This window comes from Sminthopsis crassicaudata, chromosome 3 (genome assembly GCF_048593235.1).
Source record: "Sminthopsis crassicaudata isolate SCR6 chromosome 3, ASM4859323v1, whole genome shotgun sequence".
NCBI classification, from domain to species: Eukaryota; Metazoa; Chordata; class Mammalia; order Dasyuromorphia; family Dasyuridae; genus Sminthopsis; species Sminthopsis crassicaudata.
In genome coordinates, this window is record NC_133619.1 from 327,323,841 (window position 1) to 327,348,705 (window position 24,865).

At 33.3% G+C, this 24,865-nt stretch overlaps 1 protein-coding gene across 6 annotated transcripts in view; it reads left to right on the forward strand.

Annotated features, from left to right (window-relative positions):
* Window positions 1-24,865, forward strand: part of CFAP91 (cilia and flagella associated protein 91) — a 116,768-nt gene that overhangs the window by 5,435 nt on the left and 86,468 nt on the right. For 3 of the 6 annotated variants that reach the window (XM_074301325.1, XM_074301322.1, XM_074301324.1), the window contains exons 2-3: window positions 18,706-18,782; window positions 19,060-19,217. The exons of 1 other annotated variant lie outside the window; for it this stretch is intronic. In XM_074301325.1, the coding sequence (XP_074157426.1) occupies window positions 18,706-18,782; window positions 19,060-19,217 (235 nt within the window). Of the gene's footprint in view, window positions 1-18,705; window positions 18,783-19,059; window positions 19,229-24,865 lie in introns of those variants that run through there. 2 more of the 6 variants (XM_074301326.1, XM_074301328.1) reach the window with 2 other exon arrangements.

Here is a 24,865-nt window from a genome sequence, read left to right on the forward strand (position 1 = left end):
ATCATTCTGAAAATTTTAAAGACTTTACCAATACACAAACATATAACTATAAACTGGTAGATGTCAAGGCTAAATACTCATCTACTTAGTTATTTAGGATATGGGAATGACTATAATCCCTGATTGAAAACAGGGAGATCTTATATAGTAGTGTTTTTTAGCAATACAGATATACTAAAGTATTACAACAATAAGAGTCATCATAAAAAAAAAAAAATTCATCTTAACTTGCTCTGCTTAGACAGGTTTGCTATGAAATAGAGAAGCAAGTTAGAAGTACTGTAGCAGCATCAATATTGATCCTGTAGGCCTAAGCTCAAGGACACAGAATGATTCAATACATGTATAGTAGGATAGAGTATCCTTGGTCCCATTTGATTTCAGGTAAGAAGAATATAGGCAGCCAAGTATGTGACAGGATACCAAAGCCAGGTTTAGACTTAACTAGATGGTAAAGTTTCTTGTATGGGAAACTGGTGGAAAAGGGACCCTCCCAGGTCACCCTCCCAGTCTTTTCCTTAGAGACATATAAGTATCTATTGACCATAGATCATAGACCTCATTCCATTGAAATGCTGGATATTTCTTAAGTGATGGATTACTGACTCAGATTGAGTAGGCAGTCATGTCTGAAATAAAAACTTAGAATAATATTAGGTTACAACCCCATAATATTTTATGTTAAGAAGCAAGTTTCCCTAATCATGTTTAAGGCTTTGTGTATAGTTATAGTTATTAACAAATTACTGTCATGTGTTACAATAAACAAACAGCAGTAAAAAACTGGGGATGGTTTAAAAAAAAAACCTCACAAAAGACTTTACTTAACATTCTCTTTTTTAAAATTCCCATTCTCAAATATAACTTAAAATTCATACTTAAATAAAATCAGTCATTAGAATTTATTGTATAAAATCAGATAGTTAATATGTGATGGTTTGTTCAGAATGCTAACAGTAATGTCCAGACTAAGAAATATTCTTTCAAATATTGCATATTAACACTATTGAAACAAAAATAAATCATCAAGATTGGAGTCTGTTAAGACTAAAATGCTTAAAGATGTAATGCCAGTAAAAAAAAAAAAAAAAAAAAAAAAAAAAAAGATGCAATGTCAGTATATTCATTTCTGAGTATAACATCATATTTAAGTATACCATGGGGAAACATGACTAACCTATGAAAAAGGTGTTCAGGGTTTAGTAGACTGTAAGTGCAATACAAATCAATAGTGTAATGTGGCACCCAAAGAAATCAACTCAATCATAATATGGAAGTATATTTATAAATAAAATTTTATTTGTAAAATTGGTCTAATAAAGCACCCTTTCCTTACATCCCAATTATTATTCTGTTCCCTAAATAAACCAATATATTAATTTTTTTCACAGGGCTGACAATCTTGCTCAAGAAACTTGGCAGGTTTACATATAAGGAGGTCCTTCTAAGGCCTTTCTCCTTCTTCCCCCCCCTTTTTCCCCCAAAAAACAAAACAATTATTAATTTGCCCTTTAAAAATATACCCAATTAAATGCGTCAAAGATTTTTAACATTATGATAACCTTGAATAATTTAATAATTTCTCAGAATCCAAATCAGAAAAGAATTAAAAAAACCCATTAATTTTATAATTACCTTAACAGCATTTCTTATGTAATAGATTCCTAGAATTTACAATACAAGAAAATTTTAAAACATGATAATATTCACAATATCATAAATTTAAAACATGAAACAAAATGCAACAATCAGATTTTATTTAGTCAAATGCATTTCCAAATTACTTTTATATAAAAAACATTTATCCTACTAGAAGTAGTTCTTAAAATTATAATCCTTATAGTTTGGATAGGTATTATTAGTACAATACATATTTCATATTTCATTAAAGACCCAGTTAGCAAGAGATTACATATACAGAGGACAAATGAAATTATGTAAGACAAATGACTATCCCAGGTATAAGGCTTTATCAGATTAAATTTAGAAATGTTGTTAATTCAGAATATGAAAACTTAATATTATATACCATTATTGTTAAGATACCTTGCTCTATATTCAGGGCTTTTAAGATCTCAGGAGTTTTCATTTCAAAACTTAAAAGATATTTTGGCTACATCAAAATCACAGTAAACATATTATTATTATAGTTTATTTATAAATGAACAGTTTCAAACAACCCAACCATGGCTAGCTCCTTTAGTGATAGAGAGGATCTGTGTTCAAACTCAGAAAAAGACAATGAAGTTAAAAAAGCTACTTCTGCATCAATATATAAAGTAAAATGATCACAAGCCCAAAAAAGAGTTTTTAGAAGAACTTTTAAAGGACTTTGAAAATCAAGTAAGTGAGGCTGAGGAAAAATTAGGGGGAAAATAAGAGTAATGCAAAGAAAGTCAAGAAAATTGTGAAAAGAAAGTCAATTGGAAAAAAAAGATCTAAAAACTTAAAGAAAATAATTCCTTAAAAATTAGGAAAAAGGGAAGCGAATGACTACATGCAATAACAAGAAATAATGAAAACAAAATCAAAAGAATAAAAAATATAAAAGATTGTAAGATATCTCATTAGAAAAATAATTGAGGGACAGTATAAGAATTGTTGGACTACCTGAAAGTTATGATCAGGAAAAAGAACCTAGGAAAATTTTAGTTTTAGAATGAGAGGATAAAATAGAAAGAGAAAAAACCCACTGATTATTTTTTTAACCACCTGAAAGACATCCCAAGCTGAAAACTGACATTAGACGTTTGAGGAGGAATAGGGTAAAAACAGAGAGAGGGAAGAATAAACAGTGCTAAAAATAGAATGGATGAAGGTACAATTATAACTTTGAATATGAATGGCATTAAACAATTAAAAGGTACCATAGAAAATAAAGGAATGCCTTCAGTACTAAACATATATGCACCAAATATTAAATTACCCAGATATTTTAAGGAAATACTAAATTATTTACAGGTGGAAATAATAACAAAATTATAATGGTGGGGGCCTGCAGTCTTCCCCTCTCAGAACTAGATAAATCTAATAAAAAAATAATTAAAAAGTCAAGGAGATGAATAGAAATTTAGATAAGCTAGATATCTGAATAAGATATCTATCTAAGCTAAAGAGAATTGAAGGGGAATAGAAAGGAATACATGTGTTGTATAATTCCTTTACAAAAATTGACCATAAAGACATAAAACTTTATAGTTAAATGCACAAAAGCAGAAATATTAAATATATCCTTTTCAGATCATGATGCAATAAAAATATTTAATAAGGGACTGTGGAGACAGATCAACAATTAATTGGAAACTAAATAATCTAATGTTAAAGAATTAAGTGAGTTAAATAACAAATCAGAAATGATAAATAATTTGATTAAAGAAAATAATAATGATGACTTTACATCTTTAAATGCTTACATCAATAAAATAGAGAAAGAAGAGATCAGTAAATTAGGTATGTAATTAAAATAACAAGAAAAAAATTAAAAACAACCACTAAACACCAAATTAAAAATCCTAAAAACTAAGGGTGAGTTTTAAAATTTTTATTTTGAACTTAAGGATTAAAACATGCATTTACATAACATAGTGAGATAGAAAAAAAAAAGCTGAGTGCATGTGAAACTGCAAATCTATTATGTATAACTTGATATTCCTTTTTAAATATATGTTAATTACCTTGACATTTTCTTTTTCTTTTTCTTTTTCATCCTTCCCTTCTTCACCTCAGAGATGGCTGCCATTAGACACAAATATATAAACACACACACACATATATGTATATATATATATATATATGTTTGTATATATGTATATATATATATGTTTGTATATATGTATGTAAATATAATAATGAAGATGAAATCAAATTAATCAGTAGCAATTATTTTGCCCAATTATATACCAATAACTTTAACAATTTAAATGAAATGGAAAAGAATATTTACAAAAAACACAAATGACCTAGATTGATAGAGAAAGGGATAGAATATCTAAACAAATCTATTTTATAAAAGGAGTTAATCAGACTATAAATGAGCATCCTAAGAAAAAAAGCATCAGGAGGAGATGAATTTCACAAGTGAATTCTAGCAAACATTTAAAAATCAACTAATTCTAATATTAAATAAATTATTTGGAATAGTAGGCAAAGAAAAGTTTTACCAACTTTTTTTAATGAAACAAATATGGTGCTAATATCTAAATAAGAAAAAGCAAAAACAAAGAAAATTATACATGAATTTTATCAATGAATATGAATGCAAAAATCCTAAATAAAATATTAGCCAGGAGCCTACAATAATATTTTACAAAGATTATATGTGGCAGCCAAGTGGGATTTATCCCAGGAGTACAGGGGTGGTTTAGCATGAGGAAAGCTATTGATATGGTTGATTATGTTAATAATAAATGAAACAAGAATCATATGAATATATCAATAGGTGTAGAAAAACTTTTTGACAAATCACAACACTCATTCCTATTAAAAATGTTCAAAAGCATAAGTATAAATTTTTCCTTAAAATGATAGGTAAGAAGTGTCTACCTAAAACCATTAGCAAACATTATTTATGATAGGGATAAGTCAGAAGTCTTTCCAATAAGATCAGGAGTGAAACAAGCATGACTATTAGCACCAATATAATTAAATATACTATTAGAAATGGTAGCAATAGTAATACGAAAAGAAAAAGAAATGGAAGGAATCAGAATGAATTACAAAGTAATAAAACTTTTTATAGATGATGTAATTGGAAAATGCTAGATATTCAATTTAGTTGAAATACATTTAACAATGTAGCAGTATGTAAAATAAAAACTACATAAATTATTAACATATCTCTATATCACCAACAAAACTCTGTAAGGGATAGTAAGAGATACTTCAGTTAAAATCATTGTAGCAGATTATATGGTGATCAATTCTGATGGATGTGGCTTTTTCAACAATGAAATGATTTACATCAGTTCCAATAATTTTGTGATGAAGAGAGCCATCTACACCCAGGGAGAGTACTGTGGAAACTGAGTGTGAACCACAACATAGTATTTTCACTCTTTCTGTTATTTGCTTGCATTTTGTTTTCTTTCTCAGTTTTTTTCCCATCTTGATCGTGTTTTTCTTGTGCAAGATAACTGTATGAATATGTACACATATATTGGATTTGACATATATTTTAACATGTTTAATATATATTGGATTGCTTGCCATCTGGGGAAAGAGGTGAGGAGAAAAAGGGGAAAATTTGGAACATAAGATTTTGCAGGGGTTAGTGTTGAAAAATTACCCATGCATATGTTTTGTAAATAAAACACTTTAATAAAAAATGGAAATAAAATTAATTAAAATCATTGTAGCAAAATTTTGGTATTGGTTAATAAGTAGAAAGGTGTATCAGTGGTAGACATATAATACACATCAAATGGTTTTAATAATCTTGTGTTTGAAAACACAAAATGCAAACAAAATTAGAAGGGAAGCAATAAACTGGGAAAACATTTTTACAGTTAAAGGTTCTGATAAAGGCCTCATTTCCAAAATATATAAAGAATTAACTCTAATTTATAAGAAATCAAGCCATTCTCCACTTGATAAATGGTCAAATGATATGAACAGACAATTTTCAGATGATGAAATTGAAACTATTTCCACTCATATGAAAGAGTGTTCCAAATCACTATTGATCAGAGAAATGCAAATTAAGACAACTCTGAGATACCACTACATACCTGTCAGATTGGCTAAGATGACAGGAAAAGATAATGTTGAATGTTGGAGGGGATGCGGGAAAACTGGGACACTGATGCATTGTTGGGGGAGTTGTGAAAGAATCTGGCCATTCTGGAGAGCAATCTGGAATTATGCCCAAAAAGTTATCAAAATGTGCATACCCTTTGACCCAGCAGTGCTACTATTGGGCTTATATCCCAAAGAAATTCTAAAAAAGGGAAAGGGACTTGTATGTGCCAAAATGTTTGTGGCAGGCTTTTTTGTAGTGGCTAGAAACTGGAAAATGAATGGATGTCCATCAATTGGAGAATGGTTGGGTAAATTGTGGTATATGAAGGTTATGGAATATCATTGTTCTGTAAGAAATGACCAACAGGATGAATACAGAGAGGCTTGGAGAGACGTACATGAACTGATGATAAGTGAAATGAACAGAACCAGGAGATCATTATACACTTCAACAACAATACTGTATGAGAATGTATTGCTATGGAAATGGTTATCTTCGACAAAGAGAAGATCTAATTCAGTTCCAATTGATCGATGATAGAAGTAGCTACACCTAGAGAAGGAACACTGGGAAATAAATGTCAACTGTTTGCATTCTTGTTTTTTTCCCCCGGTTATTTTTACTTTCTGAATCCAATTCTTCCTGTGCAACAAGAGAACTGTTCAGTTCTGCACACATATATTGTATCTAGGATATACTATAACATATTTAACATGTATAAGACTGCTTGCCATCTAGGGGAGGGGGTGGAGAGAGGGAAGGGACAAATCGGAACAGAAGTACAAGGGATAATGTTGTAAAAAATTACCCATGCATATGTATTGCCAATAAAAAGTTAAAATTATTTTAAAAAATAATCTTGTGTTTGACAGATATAAAGATTCAAGCTTTGGGGATAACTACATAATTTGGTAAACATTGTTGGGAAAGCAGTCTGGGAGAAATTGGGTATAGATCAGTACATGTACTGAACCTAGAGAATTGTTAAACGCCATGCTAAATACCTAATGTCTCTATCAATTCCACTGACTTAGCAAATTGTTTGAAGTTCTGGCCCATAACACAAGGTGATCAGGGAAAAAGGAAAATAACCTTTATGTTCTAAAATTTTTATAGCAGTTCTTTGTGGTGGCAAAGAACTGAAAATTAGATAGTGCCCATTAAATGGGGAATGGCTAAGCAAGTTGTGTTACATGTTTTGATGTAATACTCCTGTGCTGTAAGAAATGATGAGCTAGTTGATTTTAGAAAAACATGACAAGACTTATATGAATTAACAAAAAGTGAAGTGAGCAGAACCAAGAGAACATTATATATGGTAATGTCATTATTGTTTGAAGAATAATTGTGAACAATTATTATGAGTACTATAAATACTCAGATCAATTGCAAAGAATTTATAGAAGAAGGTGATGTTCACCTCCAGAGAAAAAGCTAATAAATAGAACTATGAAAAGTATGATTTTATGTATATTTTAAATCTGTGTCAGATGGCCTTTAAGTATGGAATGGGGAGGAAAGAAGGTAAACAGGTTGGAACTTAAAATGTTAAGAAAATTAATTTTAAAAAATTCAATTTATGTTTTGGTTGTTCTCAAATTCATACAGTTGGTTTTTTTTTTCATGAAACAAGAATGAACATTGGAAATGTGAGTTTTAGCCTTGAAAAAATGTTTTTTCTTGTTACTCCTTACAAGCATCTCTTCAATCAGAAAATAACCTTCCTTTCATGGCAAAATAAATCTGTCTTCTTGGGATTGGAGGGTGGTAGGTGCTCTTAAAATTAAAAAAAAAAAATTAAAGACTATTTACTCAAAACTAGCAGTATTTCAGCATTTATAAAAATGTTTAAGCCAAATAGAATTTCAGTCATAAATTTAGTCTCAAATTAGTTTGTTGTAAATTTCTGTAAATTGAGAAAAATATTCCTTCACCTCCCCTTCATCTGTGTTTCTTGCTTTCTATCATGGCCATAGTTAAAAGACATAAAGAGACCCCTTTTTTCCCCCAAGAAAAATTTTTCTCTTTACTCTTATTCTTCAGGGAAAAAAAAGACTAGTTTGACTTTTTATTATGGGTAATAAGACAAGAGAGAGACAGAAGTGTTTATTGGCAAAGTCTTTCTTCTTATAAGGGTTAATCCCTGCTAAACTGTCAACTGTTTTAAAACTCCATCCTTTTAGGCTTTCTGCTGATGCACATAATTAATGTCACCTAGAAGCACATAATAAGAAATATAAATCAGTTCTAATCTCATTTAACATTTTTATGGAGTAGGGCTAATTTAATTAATTTTTCATTGTGAGGCATTTGGGGTTAAGTGACTTGCCCAGGATTTCACAGCTAGTAAAGTGTTAAGAGTCTGAGGTTGAATTTGAATTCAGGTCCTCTTTACTCCAGGACCTGTACTCTATCCGCTGGCCATCTAGCTGCCCCAAGGGAAGTAATTTAGATTCAAATTTTTATTTAAAATTCTTTAGACACTAAAGAAAGAACACATTCTACTGGGAATTTTGATGGAGGTCCTCACTTTTGTTATCCCCTTACATTGCTGCAGTTATCTGTAGCTGTGACTGTATAAGTGGCAACCGATGACAGACCTAATTACTCAGGAGCAAATTTTAATGATTAGTTACCATTTCTGCTTGGAGAACTCTAGCAAGGCAGGAGTTCAGAAATCGGAGAGGGAACTTAACACAGTGGTCCACATTGGTACCAAACTCATAGGACTGAGGCCAGAAGCTATCCGTGGATGTTCTCCTTTAAATCCCATTTCTGACACCCTAAATGTCAACCTGGAAAACTCAAAACAACTAGATGATCAGTAAATAAAGTAAGACATTTATACAGGGTCAAAAAGCTTCAATTCTGAACAATACACTGCCTTATTTAGACAAGGATGCTTAGATAGAAAGGGAAGAAGGAGATTCTAATAGAGAATAGGCATGGTAAACAACAGGAGAATGTATAGTTGGGATGTAGCAAGAGCATGTTAAAAGTGTTGAGGGATTACATGCTCACTAAAATGTCCTTTAAACTATTTTTGCCCTAGAAGAGGAGAGGTTAGAAACTGCTGTGAAAGTGATCTTGGGGGCCAGTTAGGGCATGTAAGGGTCCAGAATTTTTCAGGGGTTGACAAATGTAAGATAATGGTTTATATCTCATTTCTGCTGGACTGCTTTCTATTTTTCTCAACAATTTTTGTCAAATATTGAGTTCTTGCCCCAGTAACCTTGAATCTTTAGGATTATCAAACATTACATTACTGTGGTCATTTGCTTATGTTTATTTTACCAAATCTATTCCATTGATCAACTTCTCTATTTCTTAACCCAGTACCAGACTGTTTTAATGATTAGCACTTTTTAACATTGTTTGATATTTGGTATTTCTAGGCTGCCTTCCTTTATTTCCTCCCCTGCCCCCTCCCTTTGATTTTCTTGATAATTTTTGACCTTTTATTCCTAAAGTTGAGTTTTATTATATTTTTTAATTTTTAAAAATAATTTCTGGTAGCTTGATTGGTATGACACTGGATTAAATAATTATCTGTTTAAGTAGTATTGTTATTTTTATTATATAGGTTTGACCAATCCATGAGAAATGAATATTCCTCCAATTGTTTAAATCTGTCTTTATATATCTTTGGTGTTTTATATTTTGTAATTGAGTTCATATAGTTTGTACATGTGTCTTGGCAAGTATAGTTCCTGGTATTTCATACGTCTTCATTTATTTTAAATAGAATTTCTCTTTCTGTCACACTCTGCTGGGTTTTGTTGATAATATACAGAAATGTTAATGATTTGTGTGGGTTTATTTCGTATCCTGTAATTTTGCTTAAGTTTTTTTTTTTTTTTTTTTTTTTTTTTAGCACACTCTCTATAAGGTTTTCTAAGTATACTATAATATCATGTGCAAAAGTTATAATTTTGTTTACTTATTGCCTATGCATATTTCTTCAATATCTTTTTCTTGTCTTATTAGTATAGTTAGCATTTCTAACACAATCTTGAACAATAATAAGAATAATAGATATCCTTGCTTCACCCCTGATCTTATTTAGAAAGGCTTCTAGCTTATCCACATCATAGATAATATTTGGTCTTGGTTTTAAATAAATACTAGTTATCATTTTAAGAAATGATTCCTGTGTTTTCTAGTGTTTTTAATAGGAATGGATATTATATTTTGTTGATATAATCATATAATTTTTGTCAGGTTTTGTTATTGATATGGTTAATTATGCTTATAGTTTTCCTAATTTTGAACTACATTTTGTATTCTTAGTATAAATCCAACTTGGTCATAGCATATTACTTATTTGATATATTGTTATATTATCTTTGCTAGTATTTTAATTTTTTTCATCAATATTCATTAGGGAAATTGGTCTATAGTTTCCTTTTTCTATTTTAACTCTCCTTTGTTTAGGTATCAAAATTCTTTTATTTGTTTTCTAGAAGAAATTTTCTAGGACTCCTTCTTCACCTATTTTTCCAAATACATTATATAATATTGGAATTAATTGTTTTTTAAGTGTATGGTAGAATTTGTTATAAATCCATTTAGTGGGCAGTTAGGTGGCGCAGTGGATAGAGCATCAGCCCTGAATTCAGGAGGACCCTAGTTCAAATCTGGTCTCAGACACTTAACACTTCCTAGCTGTGTGACCCTGGGCAAGTCACTTAACCCCAGCCTCAAAATAAATAAATCCATTTTTTTTTCTTCCCCCTTTAAGGGAGTTCATTTATGGCTTATTAAATTTCTTTTCTTTTTCTTTTTCTTTTTTTTAAAGATAGGATTTTTTTTTTCCCCCTGAGGCTGGGGGTTACTAGGGTCCTCCAGAATTCAGGATTGGTGCTCTATCCACTGCGCCACCTAGCTGCCCCCAAGATAGGATTATTTAAGTATTTCCTGTTCTGTTAATCTGGGCTCTTTATATTTATGTGAATATTCATCTATTTTATTTAGATTTGTAGATTTTATTGGCATGTAGTTGGACAAAAGTGCTCTTAGAAATTGCTTTAATTTCATTTTCATTGGTTATGCATCCACTATTTTAACTTTTGATATTGGTTATTTGATGGTTTTTTAAAAAATCAACTTAGACAATGGTTATTTACTTTATTGTTTCCCCCATAAAACTAGTACTTTGTCTATTTCTTTGTTCAATGTTTTTTTTTAAACTTTCAATTTTATTTTTTCTTCAATATTCAAGATTTTAAATTTGATATTTAATCGAGGATTCTTAATTTGGCACCCAATTAAAATCCTGAAATGTTCTATTTATCTCTTTTAATGAAGTAAATGTTTAGAAATATTAAATTTTCCAATGGACTGCTTTGGATGCATTCCACAAATTTTGCTTTGTTATCTCATATATTCATTATTTTAAAAGAAATTATTCTTTCTATGATTTTTATTTTTTGCTGAGGTAATTGGGATTAAATGACTTGTCCAGGGTCACATAGCTAATATCTGAGGCTGGATTTGAATTCAGATGTTCCTGACTTCAGGGCCAGCACTCTATCTACTTCACCAACTAGCTGTCCCTTCTATGAGTTATTTTTCAACCCATTCATTCTTTTGGGTATAATTAGTTTCTCATGATTAAAAAAAAAAAATCTATTCTTCTAGTGCCCTTTTAAAAATGTAATTTTAATTACATTATGGTCTGAAAAGGATGCATTTAGTGTTTCTGCTTTTCTGTATTTTTGTGAGGTTTATAGTTCCTAATATATGGTCAATTTTTGCAAAGGTGCTATTATGTACGTTGAGAAGAGGCATACTCCTTTCTATTCCCACTCACTATTTTCCAGAGATCTATTATAACTAACTTTTTAAAAATTTTATTTATATTCCTTATTTATTCTTTTAAAATTTAGTTTTTGATTAGATCTCTGAGGGGTAACTTACTCTTGTAACTCATTTAACTTTTTCTTCAAGAATTTGAATATAATGCCATTTGGTGCATATGTTTATATTAATATTACTTCAGTATCTATAGTGCCTTTTTAAAAAGTATCATTTCCCTGAATGTCTTTTAATTATATGTATTTTTGCTTTTGCTTTATCAAAAATCATGATTAGTTTAGTTTGATACCTATTTACTCTAATAATTCATTTAACTTTTTATTCAAGAATTTGACTATTATGCTATATGATGCATATGTTTGTATTGATATTACTTCATTGTCTATAGTGTCTTTTAGAAAAAATGCAATTTCTCTGAATACCTTTTAATTAGGTCTATTTTTATTTATTTTCTTCAGTTTTGGTTATGTTTCTTACCAAGCTTTTACCATAATTTTCTTCCTTTATTCTCTTTTCTTTTTCTTTTGGAGGCTTTCAAAATTTGGTTAATTTGCTTAGAGTCATAAGTTAAGTGTTGGTTCACATTTGAACTCAGGACTTCTCCTGACTTCAGGGCCAGTGCCCTATCCATTGTGCCACTTTGCTGCTTGTTAATTTTTCCCTGATTTTTCCTCTACCATTTTTATTTCTTCTTCTTCTTCTTCTTCTTCTTCTTCTTCTTCTTCTTCTTCTTCTTCTTCTTCTTCTTCTTCTTCTTCTTCTTCTTCTTCTTCTTATTCTTCTTCTTCTTCTTCTTCTTCTTCTTCTTCTTCTTCTTCTTCTTCTTCTTCTTCTTCTTCTTCTTCTTCTTCTTCTTCTTCTTCTTCTTCTTCTTCTTCTTCTTCTTCTTCTTCTTCTCTCTCTCTCTCTCTCTCTCTCTCTCTCTCTTTCTCTCTCAATTCCTCCCTCCTTCCCTCCTTCCTTCCCTCCTTCCTTCCCTCCCTCTCTCCCTCTCTCTTTTCCAAGAATTTCTGTTGAGCTTATGTCCACTTTGCAAATTTCTTTCTTTGAGACTTTGCTTGTAGGTTTGTTTGTTTGTTTTTCACATTTATGTCTTCTTATATTGTGTCTTGATCTTATCACCTTTATTCAAATACTTTTTATTGTTTCTCATTTTCCAAACTTATTTCTTGACTTCGGACTTTGTTAAAGTTGGGCATTATTCACTTGGTAGTGGGGGAATTGTTCCACATTTCAGGCTTTTTTGAGCTGGTGCCATTTTTACAGCTAGATCTGGGGATCTGTAACTTTTTGTGCCTTTAAGCAGGTGTTATCTAAGGAGTATGGTCACTAATATCCTAGTCTGCCCTCTGATCTTTATCCAGGAAGGGACCACACTTGTGAGACAAGTGCTCCCTCTCTGAACGAGAATGTGACCTGGAATTGTATTAGGCCAATAGATCGGCAAAACAGTGCCCTGTTTTGTACCGGTGCCAGTATAGGGGTCTCCTGTAATCTCTTTCTCACCACATTCTTAGGCCCCTTATTGTCTTTGGGTTGCTGCATATGCATAGGCAGGCTTAAAGATTTACAAAGTCTTTTCCCTCAATACAGCCCTGTAAATTAAGAGCATATAATATTGCCATTTTGCCAATTAGGCAACTGACATTAAGGAGTATTAAGTGACTTGTTGAAGATATATAATTAATAGTTGGCAGAGTTGAATGTCCATTTCCAGGTCTTCTAACTCTTTAACAGCACTAATTTCACTATACTGCCTCCTTGAAGTCTGAAAGAGAGCCAGAAGCTTAGAGATAACATTCTTCTTAATTGTAGAAAGGGCAGAGTTGCTAATATTACCAATGCTTTCTTGTATATATCCCACGTTGATGCTTGACTTCCTCTTTTTTTTTTACTTTCATATAGTTGGGAGCTTTTCCTGCAATTTATTCTGATCACTATTTTACAACCCAGAAGAACTTAGTGACATCTCTAGAATTTCAGGATTCAATTTGAATTCATTCAATACAGTTGACTCTTTTTCTCTTTATTTCTTATTCTTTTAAATGCTTTGTACAGTAATCATTAATCTTCTTATTGCATTACTAACTGACACAACCCACCTTTCATTATTGAGAGTATTGTAAGATGTTTCTCAGTTTTTTGTCTTTGTTTTTGCTTAGGTAGCATTTTATTATCACTTGATTTGCTATAGTTTCCTACTTTTCTTAACAATTATTCTACTTTTTAAATTTACATTTTTTTCTCCATCCACAAAAATGCCCCTATGTAATATTTCCATGCATGTGGTCACTGCAATTAGATTTCTTCACATTCCTTTGTCACTAATTTGGTGGTGTGAACTACTTATTAGGCACTTATTAGATGCTGCCTTGTATTAAAGTTATTTTTTCATTTTTACATATTTTGTATTTGTAAATGGATTCCAAATTCCTGGAGGAAGGGATTGGTGGACCTTTTATACATATTTTATATGTAGATACCTAATAACTATTAGGTTATGTAGTTGTTCAAACATTTAGTCTTTTTTGATCTGACATATTTTCCTAGTGTTCTCAAAAGAATGTTACAATATCTTATTACTTTAGTCCTTTTAATTTTTAAAAATAAAGCCAAAATTTTATAATTTCTTTGCCTTAAGTTGAATGATCACATAAAATTGGGTTTGTCAGTTTTTTCTTTTATTTCTTTCTCACTAGAATTTGACTGTGGATTTCGTCCTGCACTAATTTCCATTTGTTACTGAGAATTGAATCCAATATATCCCTTTCTTAGTAGATATGAAAAATACATTCTATAAGAAAAAATTGGGGCAGCTAGGTGGTGCAATGGATAGAGAACCAGCCCTGAAGGAGAGGACCTGAGTTCAAATCTGGTCTCAGACACTTAACACTTCCTAGCTGTATGACCCTGGGCAAGTCACTTAACTCCAATTGCCTCAGCAAAAAAAAAATAAAATAAATAAAATAAATTAATAATAATTTTCAAACTCATACTACAAGATGTTATTTGGATACAAGCTGTCTGAAGGCAGAGATCTCCAATCTACTTTACTTTCTCTTTGGTCAGATCACATCTAGTAGTAATATGATCATGGAGTATTAACAGATTGATCTGAATACAGAGGAGTGTGATCAAGATGATGAAGGATTTTATAAAATGTAATTTGAAGAACAATTGAAAAAAACTCAAGATACTTAATTTTTAAAAGAGATGATTTGAATACATATCATTTGACCTAAGAATACTACTACTGGGTATGAATCTCAAAAGAGTTAAAAACATAAGGAAAAGAACCTATATGTATAATATTTATGATATATTTATAACAGCTTTTATCTCAGGGCAAAGAATTGGAAATTGAAAGGATGCCCGTCATTTGGGGAATGACTGAATAAATTGTTATTGGAATTATGAAGGAATATTATTGTTCTATAAGAAATGTTGAATAGAATATTATTAGAAAAACCTGGAAAGTCCTTCATGAGCTTAAGCAAAATGAAATGTACTGTGAACATAGTAATTTCAAATTTGTGGAATGATTAGTTATGAATGACTTTGCTATTCTCAGCAATACAAGGATTCAAGACTACTATGAAGGACTTATGATGAAAAATGTTATCCACACTCAGAGAAAGAATTAATTGTGTCTGAATATCGATTGAAGCATACTTTTTTTTCTTGTGGGATTTTTTTTGGGGGGGAAGTCACTTAACCCCAGCCTCAGGGGGGGGAAAAAGAAAAGAATACACACACAAATAGACATGAACACACTTGATTAATTAATATTTCATTGATATTGTTATTGATGAGAATACACAAAGATAGTTGTGTGACGGCGCAGACCTGAAAACCTAGATTGATAAAAAGGGTTTATTGTAGGGATTTGGAAGTTTAGTTAGTAAAGTTGAGGGTAGAGATAAAAGGGCACCGGATTAGGTCCAGTGGGCAGAAACCCTTGGCATGACCAACATAAGGATGCCATGTTTAAGACTTCTGCAAACGTGGACTCCAAAAGTAGCTACTTTTATAATGGGGTCGGGGCTCTTGGTGATCTTGAAAGTGGGTGGATTTTATAGTTTGTTTTTTTGTTTTTCTGGGAAGCAGAGGGACTTCATAGATAGAATTTCTCTGGCAGGAAACAAGCTATGATTGGTTACAAAGTCTAAAGAAAATGTCATTTGGTAGCATTTTAGATGTGGGGACATCATGATTGGCTAGAAATCAGGAACCACTTTTTGTTATTAAGGAATACTAATTCATTTGTGGATCCCATCTTGTAACCTACAGGTTTGTTAGTGGAATAGAGATAACAGACTTTCTGATGTCTGTATGTTGTAAGACTTGTTACTGAGATATCAAGTTTCCCTGTGCATGGGCAGTAAGATATATAGAGATAACATATTTCTTTGAATAAAGGTGATTTGTGAGAAACCTTAGCTTTGAGATAATGGCTGAGCTTCTGAATCTATGAACTTAATGAAATTTTTAAAATAAAGCTTTTTATATGCAAAACCTGTACATGGGTAATTTTTCAACAATGACCCTTGCAAAACCTTGTGTTCCAAATTTTCCCCTCCTTCCTCTCACCCCCTCTCCTCAATGGTGGGTAATCCAATACATGTTAAATATGTTAAAATATATTGAACTTCTGAATTTAAAGACAAAGAAATATGATTTAGGTAGTATACAAAATGTCATTGGTGATACAGAATAGAATCAATTACAAAAAATGGAAACAAAATCAATTTTATTTTCTCAATATTCTCTTCACTGATGCACATTAAGACAATTTCATGTCTTCCGATCTTGTACAATTAAGTTCATGTTCTTCTATGGATCTTTCACAGAGGGTCTACCTAACATTTTGAGTACCTTCCCCAGTTCACTTTTAATTGCATGGATATCATTGAATGCATAAGCTGTTCTTTCTTTGCTTTTGCTGTGTTACTCATCTATACATATGGGTGTATATAATGTACTTATACATTGGTGATGCTCACATGATATCACTTAGGTAGCATTGTATATTTGTTAATAAGAGGTTAGGTTATAGTAATATAATAAGGATGTATCCTAACAGATCTATCAGATAATCACTAATGTCATGGGGTAAAGTGGTTTTTATTGCATTTGGGCTTTTGGTGATCTCTCAGATGATCCTATGCTAGGATTCTTGCTTGCAGTTATCTCAACCACCCTACTCAATCTCCAGAGGTTTGGTTAACTTCAGATCAATGCCTTTTAAGGGCAGGCACTATTTAATTCAGTGATCTGTCTTGAACTTCTTCACTAGACTATTCTAGTGCTGCTAACTGCTATAGAAGTATTAGATTGGTTCATTCAACATTGGCATGTTTTTGTTGTTGTTTTTTAATCATTTCATGTAATGTTTTGGAATAAAAGCTTTTTAAAAAATAATATTGACCAGTCAAGTCAGTGAACTCTGAAGAAGACTTGGCCTTTCAAGGTTTTGTGTGTGTGTGTGTGTGTGTGTGTGTGTGTGTGTGTGTGTGTGTGTGTGAAGATGGAGACTACTTAAATGATATTACCCCCACTTAAATGGGAACTGCAGCAGCAGCAAAATGTACAAAATACATGTTCAGTATCAAAATGTGAGTTATTTTACACATGGAGAACTTACCAAAAATAAGTCAGTCCATAAGCATTTATCAAGTACCTACTTAATGTTCTATCTAAGCTTTGATGGAAAGCTTTCTAAAATTAGGTTTATATACTTCTCTCTCTGTAACAGCAAATGAGGAATGCAATATAATCTTACTTGACTGAGTTATAACCGAAATACACTCTGGTTGTTAAATATAAGGTTATTCCCCCCACACCTAATGGTCCTAATGTGGCTATACTTTTTGGGTTCTTATATCTGTTTTTCATCGTTGTTTTTTCTTTCTCCTCTTGCAAAGCTGTCACTTTTCCTTACTGATTCAGTACCAGTTTCTAGTCAGATTTCACTTACTACACTTTTCCCTTAATTTGATTTTTCTAATTTGCTAGTATAATCTGATAAACCAGATTTTTTTTTTTTGCAATGTGCAAATAATAATAAGAGTAGGTTCTCTGTGAAAACTTGATGAGTTTTCCTATGAATAAGATTAATGAGCTTTATTATTGCTTAGTTTTATGACATTTCAATTGCTCAGAGACTTTAAAATTCTTGGTTGTCTTGTGAATGATTGAATTTGTAGTGATTTCATGATAGAAATCATGCTTTGTAAACATAAGGTGATATATAAATATAAGCTATTATTAATCCTAAAAACTTTTCCTACAGATGTGAAGGATTAATCTACTTTAAATATTATACCCAATCTCTCTTTCTGAGCTCTAGGTATTCTCTGTGTCTGCTTCCCATTGCTCTAACATTTTCTCTGTTCCAACTGCTGACTTGGGTTCCTTTAAATTCCAGCTAAAATATAATCTTTTACTGGAAGTCTTCTCCAAGATCTCTCAAGTCTAGCTAATTCCCTGTTAATTATATCTCACTTATCCTGAATATAGCTTACTTTTTATGTATTTGTCAAATGTCTTTTCTGTTAGATTGTAAGCCCTTGAGGGTAGAGACTGTGTGTTTTGCCTCCTTTTGTATCCCCAGCACTTAATACCTTGCCTGACATATAGTAGGCGCTTAATAAATGTTTTTTGATTGTTCCTGAACACAAAATGAGCATTCATAAAAATTTCTGAATTAAATATAAGGATTAGGCTTATACCTTACCCTGATCTTCTGAGAAAAAATTATTCATTACTCTTTTATTTGCACATGGGCAGAGTGAACATCCATGGCTCTTCTTGGATACTTGGCACTTCCTAGGCTATATAACCTCCAAAGAGATGCAACTTAGTTTGTGCATGTGTGTAGGGTTTTTGATGTTAAAGGAGGGAAAGTTGGGAACATGTTATAAGTTTTCCATTTTCATTAACTTTTTAAAGCTGCTTTTGGATTACAAATTTGTATGTAGCTGTTTTTTGATTATTGAATAATAAGGATTTGACCTGCTTTAGTATCGGGCATTCTTGTAGGTTTTCTATTTCGTTCTCTAACTGAGAAATTATGCTGTTTTGACATTTTTTCCTTAGCTCATGAATAGATTTGCTATGTTCTTATTCTTCTGCTTATGTTCTTGTTGCAGATCCATTGTTTATAGTGTCAAGTGCAAAGGACCATGCACAGGCTAATATCCAGGCTACTGTGATGAGAAACCAAGTGGTAGGCCATTTCATTTCCCTCATTTATTCAGGCAATTTTAAAGGCCTGAATCAGACCTGAATTATCTTGTTGACCGTGTACATTGATCATATAAATTGAATGACTGCCAGATCTTCCCCAGACTTTGTATTGTAATGACACAATTAATTGGAACAAGACAGTTGTCTACTTGTTGAGTGTTTATGAGGGTTAATGAAGTACTGTGAGTAGTGGTTAAAATGTTTAAAAAATTTGATCATATTACTTCCTCCATTTTTTCCTGTTTTACTTCTATTAGAAAAAAGTTCCCAGGTTTAGAAATATGTTTAGTAACCTGCAGAATTATCCAAGATACTTCATGTATTTGAACTCCTCACATCCTGTCCCAGTATTTATTGATCGAGAATGGCGAGGATGGGCAGAGCAACGTAAAGAAGCTCTCCAAAAATTTGCAGCGTAAGTTCCAGGTGACTTCAGCTTTCAAAATCTCTACTCACACTGTTATTTTCCTTTTGCTAGTCACCTTATAGTTTCAATAGATTTCTAAAATGCATGTAATTGTAGTACCTAGACTAGTTGTCCCCACCAGACTTTCTTCCCCAACCTCCTTTGACACTTGATAACATTTTGCATTTGCCTCAACATGTTAAACCAGTAACAGTGGTCATAGATGACTGAATAACAGAATCTGACTGGGGGTCAGAACATGCATGTATATGTCTTCCAGTGAAAATAAGAAAGCCTGAGGCTTTGTGGACTTGGGGTTTAACTTAAATATTTCAGATTTCCTGAGGAAAAATTTTAAAGAGCTAGAATATTTCTTGTCATTTTGTGGTATCTTCTTTATAGAATTGTAGTTAGTACATTTTTTAGCACAAAAGCCTAATTCTGGAGATCCTTTCTCTTTTGCTTATCTATAAATTCATCCTTAATAAACACTTTTTTGATAATAATGATGGGTATCATCAAGGAGTAGTGTTAAAATTATTTTTAATGTTTGGCATTTAGAGACTGGAGCATTTATGTGGGTTAGATACCCTGTGCGTCTGCCCCCTAACCTAAATGTGGCTACAGAAACTTCCATTTCTTCTTCACTGTCACTCCTTGAAGTTTCTTTCTCTTTTCTTCTGAAGATGCTATATTACCTGAGAATGCCTTCTTACCTCTTCCATGCATATGCAGAGAAATTCCTCAGTCCTTGGATCAATCCTGAGCTGGATCTTGACTGACAAGGGAAAAGGGCAGCCATTTCTCTAGTCCTTGCATTGGACTCTGCCCTTCACCTCACAGGCTGAGGGTTCCTAGCTGCCATCTAGCTCCTATTATAGAATACTTAGAAAAGAAGTGTAGGTGAATTTTCAATTATTTGTGTACCCAAAGATTTCCAGTTAACCCAATAGATCACCTATATGACCTATAAGTAAAAAAAGAGAAAGGATTGCCAAGGAGAATAGAAGAAATCTGTCCCATATCCTCTTGTTTCCAGAAGTAAAAATTCTCAGAAAACTTCCAAACAACAGTATACATGTTTGAAAGACAGGAGAATTTTAGGTGTAAACTGGGAAATTGCATTTTCTTATGCAGTTCATTTGGGGAACCCTCCTCACATTTTCCATTCCCCCAAAAGATATTACAGATTCATGATACTTAGTCAATCTTCAGCCACTCAAAAACACAGCTCATAAGCTTCCTCTCCCAAGGGTATTTATTTTTACTAGTAAGCCAGAGGACACAACAGGTTCAAAGCAAAAACATTTAATAAAAAAAAACAAAGAAAAGTGGTGATAGAATGATTTCACTCCTAAATCCAGGGTACGCTTTCACACAAATAATTCTCATGATCAGTGGGAAAAATGGCTATATATAGGAATCTTTCATCCATGTGGCCTTGGCATATGTATGAGTCCCACAGATGAATGAATGAATAAGTAACTCAGTTTTTTGATATTGCGGGGCCACTGATGGCTTCTATATTTTCCTGTCTCTCCTGTGCTGAGCCTGTCTTATCTTAGGTCCTGCTTTCTCTTGGGTCTGTTCGTGACTAGACATTACCACCTGTGGCTTGTGAATCTTGTGTCCAGTCTCTCCTGCTTCCCTTCAGTTGTGTTTAAGCTGGCCATTCTGGCTGCTTCCATTTATTCAGCCTCAACCACCACCTTCTGCTTAGGAATCTTGAACAGAAATGCTGTTTCTTCCCCATAAGAATAGAAATTATCTTTGTCATTGCTGTGTCCAAAACTCAGAGGACAAGCTTCAGTTCTTTTGGTGAGAAAGATTCAATCATTGCACTAGGTAAAAACACCTTTTTCTCTATAAGGATGGAGGTGTTTTAGTAAGCTGATTTTTAACCCTGGGGACTAATAAACTCTTTTGCAGTAAAGTCCTACCATTTAGTTATTTAGAACCTAATTAGACATTTAGTTGGTCTTTCTCCTATTAGTAGAATGATGAGTTTGTATCAAGACTCTGACTTTCGGTTATCCCTTTTTGGGAATACTGTGCCTTCAAAACCACATTATAAGGGGCTCTGTTCATAAATTACAGGCTGCTTCTTTTTAAAATTAATGATACATATATTTATATTTAGGGCCAGTACGACATAGTGCTGGATTTAAGAGATCAGGAACCCCAGATTAGTTGTGTGAGCTAGGAAGCTCAAGTCTCAAGACTGTTTTAGGAATTGGCTAAAAAGGAATGCAAGCAAGCATAAAAAACTAAGCTAAGAGCAGTAGGATCCTAGGCCTTCACCCTCCAGGCCCACAATCTTCCTTTACTTTTATAAAAGTTATTGGAAATAAATTTCTCAGAGTAGGGGCTTTCCTAGAGCATTTCCTAGAGCAAAATAGGTATTAGGTTAGGTGGGCTAGTCTCTGGGAGGTAAGGAAGGATATGATTGGCAATAAGCTGAGGACAAAGAAATCTTTCCAGAAACTTATACTAGTTGGACCCTTTAAGCTCCTCATTTTCATACTTTCTAGTACCCTACACTGCAACTCTGCTACAAATTATCATTTAAGACTCACTAATATTGAAGTGGAGTTGACTGAGTTCTTACTTGTGCTACAAAAACAAAATATCCCCAAATTCCAGGTTGGATTGGAGAATGTATTTCCCCATAAAAACATTGTTGCATAGGAGTTAGAGTTACTATTAGTAGAGTACGCTATTTCAGATATATGTATATAGGTGAAGGATCTCTCATTTTGTGAGTTGGCAAGTATATTATGAATTAAATTTGTGTGTGTGTGTGTGAACCTAGGTATTTCATCACTTTGTATAACATTGGGAACATGGGTATATATGTTTAAATTCATAAAAACAATTTAAAGACTTTTGGAAATCTCATTCATAATTAATAATATATTTACATTTGAGACTGGTGTGATATTGATGAGAGATAGGAAAGGGGGAACCCCATTTTGGTCGGCACAAAGATAGTAAGATAGTCCCATGATGGGGCAATGTCCCCTGTAAAGGAATTTACAGGCCCAAAAACCTAGATTGATAAAAAGGTTTATGTAGGGATTTTAGAAGTAAAGTTTAGTTAGTAAAGTTGAGGGTAGAGATAGAAGAGCACCGGATTAGGTCTGGTGGGCAGAAACCCTTGGCATAAGGATGCCATACTTAGGACTTCTGCAAAAGCATGGCTTCTAGCATTGCCCTTTTATGATGGGGGCTCTTGGTGATGTTGAAGGTGGGTGGAGTCCCAGGCTTCTGGCAGACTTTCAGTTAGCTTAGATCCTGTGGGGGCTGGGAAAACCCAGATACCATTGAAATTCAAAAGGGTGCTTTTTGACCAGGATTTTTGAATCAAAGGTCAGCCATGGGAGTTGGGGAATCAGAAAGGAATCTTAAAGGGACCTCAACCCCCATCATTTCCCCCCTTAAACAATTAAGACTTAAATTCATTAAAAAAAATTGGGGGGCAGTGTCCTTCATTTAAGGCAAGGTTGAAGATTTTCTCCAAAGATCTTCAGAGTAGCGGGATCCCCTCGTCTTGTTCCCCCTTCAAACCATCAATTCCAGATGCATGTGGGAAAAGGGACATCAATCTCCTCTTAACTGCTTCAAGCTGACAAGGGTTGTAGAGATTTGGGGTTTCATGCCAGGAGGTGAGGTGTGAGGTGTGGAGGATGGCAGCAGGGCATCTAGGGGGGTGTCTTGGTCAGTTTTCCCCAGTCAGTTGTCCAGTCAATGTTCTCCAGGCTGAAGGGCAGATGAGAATTCAAAGTTTGAAGCCTAGAGAAAACAGACCTTGGGAACAGATTAAAAGTGGGTTGTCATCCAGGGTGGAGATGGTGACATTCAGGGGAATGGGCCTTTAGCAAGAAATGAATCAGGTCCCTTCTATGGGCTGCTTGTCTGATGCTAATGGCTCATCTAACTATCAAAGAGAAATAGGAAAAAATGCTGAGAGAAAAGATTATTTGTAGCCTAGCTCTTTCACCCTTAATTTTCAGGAAAAGTAATTCCTTCTGGGGTTAGAATTAAAGAATGTGGACTCAGAAATCAGGGGAGGTGGGAGGCCTTAAAATCTAGTAGATTTAATGAACCACTGCTCTGTTGTAAGGCAGGGTCTAGGGATGGGTGTATCCTCAATTGTCAGGGCTGCAGATCAAGATAAGAATGCAGTTTAAGGTCTTGGAAATGTTGGAAAAACTGTGCTGTTTTTCTTGAAAAGAAGAGAGTTGGTTCCTCAATAAGCAAAGATCCTGAATCTTTTCCTTCCTAGTTTCCCCACTCTTTATGGGGGAGGGGGTGAAAGGAGTCAGAGGGGGTACACAGTATCAGCATACCTGAGATATAGGGAAACAGGGCCAGACCTCAAATTCCTACCAGGGAGCAGGATGCTGGGGGCCAATTCAGCCCTTGTGGTGTAGTTTCTCTAGTTTCCCTCCTGCTCGAACTCAGGACAGAGACTGGGGTCTCCTCAGACAGTTTCCTACAGGAGTCTTAAGTCTAGGAGAGATAAAAAAAAAAAAAAAAAAAAAAAAAAGCACATCTGCTCCGAGTGTTTCTTTCAGGAGACAGAAGTTGCCCTTAGAAGAGAAGAATTGAGAGTCTCAGGTTAGCGAGATAACGGGAAACCAAAAGGTGTTAGAAATCAGTTTTGGTCTTACAGATCTCTATTAATTGTCCAGTAACAGACAGATTTAGAGCAGGCTAAATACTTATTTGCCCAAGCACTTAGGATACAATGATTACATATAATCAGGCTGGAAACAGCAAGGTATGACAAATTGAATTGCATTAACAATTTCTATTGACTATTGCTCTGATCTTAGAAATCGGTTACAGGAAGAAAAAAATGCAAGAACATAAATTCTAAACAAATATTTATCATAACTTTATATTGATAGTAATAAGGAATTTGTCCCAATAAGTTCATATCCAAGTAGATGTTTCATAAGTGAACATTATGCATACAAATCAGTTTGTTTTCTGACCCAATGCAATACAATAGAAATAAATCCTACCGAAGTATGGCTGATGTTCACAGAAACCCAGGCTAAGTTTGAATTTTATTGCTCTTTCCCAATCTTGTTTGCTTCAAAGGGGCTAGCTTTGGTGGGTGTGTCTCCTAGCAGCAGGGAAGCCCTGTCAAGGTGGGTGGAGATAGATTAGTTAATCTGTTCAGTGGAGTTTATTGAGAGGAGATAACCGGACTCCAACTCTATAGTTTTCATTCCCTTTAGGCATCCCTAAGAGAAAGAGATATGACAAAAACTTTTAATTTTTGTCTCTATTCCGCAGAGATATTTATAATTGAAATATCCAGCTGAGCATTTTGAGCTCCAGACAGCGTCAATCAAGTCCTGGGAAATTGAGCTGTCCAATTCGCTGATAGAGGGTGATCATGAACAGTAAATCAGGAAGACTGAAATAGAGGCAAGAGCAATCAAATTATTGGAGTAGGTCTCTAGAGAGATGAAATAATCAGTGGAGACAGAATCTTGATAAGACATTCCGATAGCTTGGGATGGGAGAGACATTCTGCTATTCTGAGCCTAATACTCTTATCAGGTCTAATGATAAAGAGGCCAGGAAGGTTTTTCAGAACCGAGAAGCAGGAGAACTGAAGCGGGGCTGAGTCAGGATAATTA